Source organism: Papilio xuthus, unplaced genomic scaffold (assembly GCF_000836235.2).
Source record: "Papilio xuthus unplaced genomic scaffold, Pxut_1.1 DF828258.1, whole genome shotgun sequence".
NCBI classification, from domain to species: domain Eukaryota; kingdom Metazoa; phylum Arthropoda; class Insecta; order Lepidoptera; family Papilionidae; genus Papilio; species Papilio xuthus.
In genome coordinates this window covers 1,309,337-1,314,252 of record NW_013530391.1, presented here as the reverse complement: position 1 = coordinate 1,314,252, position 4,916 = coordinate 1,309,337, and the positions used below count along the sequence as shown (strand labels likewise).

The 4,916-nt window shown below is 33.8% G+C and overlaps 1 protein-coding gene across 1 annotated transcript in view; it reads right to left on the bottom strand.

Annotated features, from left to right (window-relative positions):
• The window catches only part of LOC106113466 (scolexin B), a gene marked incomplete in the record, with an annotated part of 9,875 nt that extends 5,100 nt beyond the window's left edge, over positions 1 to 4,775 (bottom strand). Inside the window, 2 exon segments of the mRNA XM_013306257.1 lie at positions 1,875 to 2,046; positions 4,631 to 4,775. Of these exon segments, the coding sequence (XP_013161711.1) occupies positions 1,875 to 2,046; positions 4,631 to 4,742 (284 nt within the window).
• Positions 4,776 to 4,916: the final 141 nt, after the last annotated feature.

Sequence of the window (4,916 nt, the reverse complement as noted above, 5' to 3'; positions counted from 1 at the left end):
TTAAGATGATAATTAAAGAGAAGCTTTGAACTTGGGTATTTTTATAATCGTGACCAAACTTATCTCTCATATTAAACTTCACAGAAATTTACTTAAGGAAAACGTTTATGTTGTCTTATCGTTGGTTTCCGAGATCATTATCAATATATGAAACATATTGTTATCTCTGTTTTGTCAAACATAATGAGAGGGATGACGATATGTTTTATACAGGGATATTGGTATCAGAAACCAACGAATAAACATATGTTGTTAGTATAAGCGATCCTTTGTTCATTTTGTGTCGATTCGATGACCTGTTTTGTTCGTTTTATATTGACCTTCGTCAGCTTATCGTTGACTACACTTGAGACCTATTAATATCGAAGTGGGATTATATTTTAAACCTGTATTAGACGCAATTTATAAACCGGATTATGTGGTCAAAATTAAAAAATAGTCAATGTTCAATGCATTGGGGTTATATTATCTTACTAATTTTATAAATGCGAATATGTGGATGGATGGATGTTTAAAGGTATCTCCAGAACGGCTGCATAGATCGCGATGAAATTTGGCTTACATATAGAACATAGCAAGAATACATAAGCTACTTATAGTTATAGTATGAGTTTTTTTTTTAAATTCCGCGTGGTCAGAGTCGCTGGTGACAACTTCATTGAATTAAAAAGATTTACAAATGCTTACAATAGAGGTTATAAATTACACGATAGTCTATTAATTTATTATCTACGTCTTGTTAGATGTTTGTCTATTGATGATGTCGAGCAATTAGGCAAGTGTGTACATACATTTATCATAGTAGTAACAAATAAAAATACTTTGTCTAGTATCTCGCAGGTAAAAAAAATCATGACGCATCAAAAATATGGAAACTTCGTAGGTACATGTGTACGTACCCGACTATCTTGTCAAACAAACAAGAGGGTAACCACGTCAAATATCTGAATGAATCACAGATAAAAATAATGCGAGACGTAAATGACGCGAATGACGTAATGACTTTAGCGAAGATTTACGTTAAATAGTTTTAGAAATTAGTTAGAATCCTTTGGCGCGAATGGCGCGTTTTCGTTACCAAGTCAAGTGTCAGAATGAATGGTAAGGGGACATAAACGTTGACATTTTAATAAAGCTAGTGTTGCGACGATCCACCGGCACAATGTCAAATTTTCTTCTTAACAGTAGTAAGAATAGAAGTAAACAATCAAGTGTTCAACAGCAGATCTAATTACTATAGTTATAATTATCACTTCCTTGACCGTATTTACATCCTTTGGGATAATTTGTTGTGTTAAACGTTCTCTTAGCCTTATCTTTATATACTAATTTAATATGCAATGTTGTTTAGTTAATTAATTTTGCTGACGGTACTTTATTAACTAATTACAATAAGAACATAATCAATACTATGTTTTCAATAATATGGGGTTTTCCTTTTCAATTAACAACAAATAGGTATGTTATATGCAAATAAGCTGTCACTAACTCCGTTCGCGCGGAATTAAAAAATTGCTAGGCTATGTGTTCTTCCAGACTATGTTTTATATCCATGCCAAATTTCATCATGATCCGTTTAGCAGTTCTGGATATACCTTCAAACAAACATCCATTCATCTAAACATTCGCATTTATAATATTAGTAAGATTGAACGTATTCATTTTATTAGATCGCTACGTCATACTTAACTTATAGACACTAGTATGACTTGGTGTTAAATTTTAGACCGATTCTAAATCATTCATTCATTCGTCTATTTTGTAATGTTACTACCACCATCCTTTGAAGGTTAATCTTGTATCTTCAACTTATCACAAACATGTAAACGTTACCACGGCGGAGTTATTATAGTATTATATATAAAGTGACATACCAATGTGCAGCTGTCAGGATCCATTTGGGGCTGATTATGGTGCCGCCGCAGGTGCCGCCGAACAGCACTGCATGCGGATACCTCTCGTTGACAGGGCGATGCTCGCGCTCCTCGGACTCCTCGAAGTTGCGTACGCTCACGCCCTTTGTGTTTCCACTATAGTTTACCGCATCTATCGTTAACAGGAATCCGTTAGCATAATATCTTGAAAGTATCGAGTCTGTAATTAAAGTATATTTTATTTTATTTCCCTGACCACCCCTAAGCTATTTTGCCGTTCACAATAGAAAATCATTATCAACCTTATTCCAGCCCTTATTCATATAGGTCGGCATAGTATGTATTACTCCATACATCTTTGTCAGCCGTCATATCTGAATCTACCCTTTTCTTACGCATATCCTCTTTAATACCATTCATCCATACTTCCTTTGGTCTACCTTTGTATTCATCCACATTCAATCTTAATAACGAAATAACTTTAAGAATAACTTGATTTAATGTTAAGCTAATCAACCAAAAATGACGATAAGCAATAACCATGCGTTTTTTTTTGGGAAAAAAAACCTCCCAATGATAGTAGTACATACCTGTATGCATTCTTATCATATTGGAACAAATGACAGATGACTTTGTGTCATTGTTTTTATCGATTTGAATACTCGTATTGTATAAATAATATTTAATCTCACGAAGCTGTATAAAATTATTATATTTTATTTACACCGTGTTATAACTATCGTAGGAACATTTACAATACACGAATACAATGCAATGTCTCATTCCCTTTCAGTCAAGTTGAGGCTAGACAGTTACATTGTTTTACTTTAATACTATCTGTCGCCCGCGATTCCGACTGCGCGGAATAAAATCTTAATAAGTAGACTGTATTCCAGACTATATTCTATATGTGTGCCAAATTTCATTAAAATCCGTCGAGCCGTTTCGGAGATACCTTCAAACAAACATCCATCGAGACATTCGCATTTATCATATTGGTAAGAAGTAAGATTGTCAATTGTTTTCACAAAAACTCAGTGGATAATTCATTCACCAAATGCAAAATATTTGTTGGTCTGTTTTAACTACAGCAACGTATGAAGACTCAAAGAAATTGATTGTAACATAACATAAAGAAATCTTTAATAACAAGTCATTTTGTGTGTATAGATAAGGCTCAAATGTGGCGTCATTTCGTCCTCATTGTCGCAGTAAACAAGTTGTCCGCTAATTGCTAGCAAATGACACATCGATTATATGTTTAATTGCTGTGCATTTGAATGATCGCTTTTCTTATCGTCAAAAGCAGGTATTTTTCTATTATTATTGGAACTCCTATTCCTCAGACAACCGGAACTTGGGTATTATACCTACACATCTGAAGATAAAGAGACCTTGACGATATATTCTTCATTTACCAGAGCCTATTACGGCGTAACAATTTTGGATTTGCCGTTACCATGGTTACTCCACTCCGTTGTTGTGCTGCATAACTGTTAGCAATTTCAACCGCAGTAATATTTAGTTTCACATAAGGCGAAAAAGTAAGGTAGAGCAGTAGTACAGTTCAGTATTAGTATTGCGTTTTCGTTTTAAACAATTGCAGTACTGTACTGTTTACAGTTCTGCTCTTCTGTGATCTAGCATAAGATTAGCCACATACTACAACGCCAAATGACACGTATTGTGTATTATGATAATAAATAATTGGAGGTTCAATTATATTTTAAATTTATACTTGATTTACTTGTTCGTAAGTCTTCTAACTTGGAAAAACCAGTTCAAATTAAGTGTTCAAAACGAGTTTAAGATAGCGGCTTCAAAATAAATAAACAAAATAACCTTTAAACGTATGCATATATGCAATACTTTAAATTTGTTAATATTTGTGACATTTATATAAACTCATATCCAAATATCTTCGCGACCTTGGTATGCGGCTACTGTTTTCCACACTCACTATCTAGTACTATCTATGTAGCCAAAAACGTTAAAACTTTTTAGATTAAATAAGTCTTTATATTTTTTATTAATTCAATATGTTGGTACGACTTATCGTTTATTTTTTTTTAATGTTTATAAACGAACTTGCTCACATCTACACGTGCTTTGACACTTTGATAAAAGGTCGCGGTCGTATGCCCTCTGCAGTGATAATATTTAACGAAGATAGCAAAAGTAAAGATCCTCAGAAGAAATATTCCATAATATATGCACTGTAACATTGTATTGGAAATACCCGCGCCATTTCTACCAAGGCAACATCTTGTATATTTCCAAACGTGAGTAATCGTTGGAAACGAGTTTGCTTTTTACTCATGTCAATATTTAAATGCCACTTTGTGTTGCCCGACAAACTTTAACAGTTTTTTAATTAATTGATTAATGTTCAGTAAATCAGCAAAAAACTTAATTATTTTCTTTTAGTGTAAATTCAGTTATGCAGTTTTTTAGTTTAATTCAATATTACTTTTAATTCAAAACCGGTTACTTCGATATCATTTGTCACCAGAACGGAGTATACGAACAGTTTCCTCGCGGCGCGTGTTTACCAATTAGCATTTAACGAAATTACCCTCGACAAAGTTCACTCACATAATTAGTTCCGAGGCGTCGCGTCGGCTCATCGTAGTTATTGCTTATCGTATTTCACACATCACAAAAAATAACAAAGAAAATATCAATTTGAAACACACATCTTGATTTGAATATATTTTCGCTGTAATTAATTCACAGATAATTGTTTATTTACTCACTTGTTTCTAGTTTTTGTACTAGATGATTTGAAGAATCGGGTCGCGCAGAGACGACACACGTGCACACGCATAGCGCGGCAACAACGAATAACGACCTCTCTTGTCGGGCCATGGCTTCGGAATTCTTCGCGCCGTCGCTCGCCTCTCGTTTATATTTGATGTCGCTCGCGGAAAACCAAGTGCGCGACAACACTTATTGTTCATTTATTTAATTGTTCCGTTATTAATTGTTTGAAAATTATTATTTATAATATGGTATAGGATTTTGTTTTCGTTTTCTTCTTTC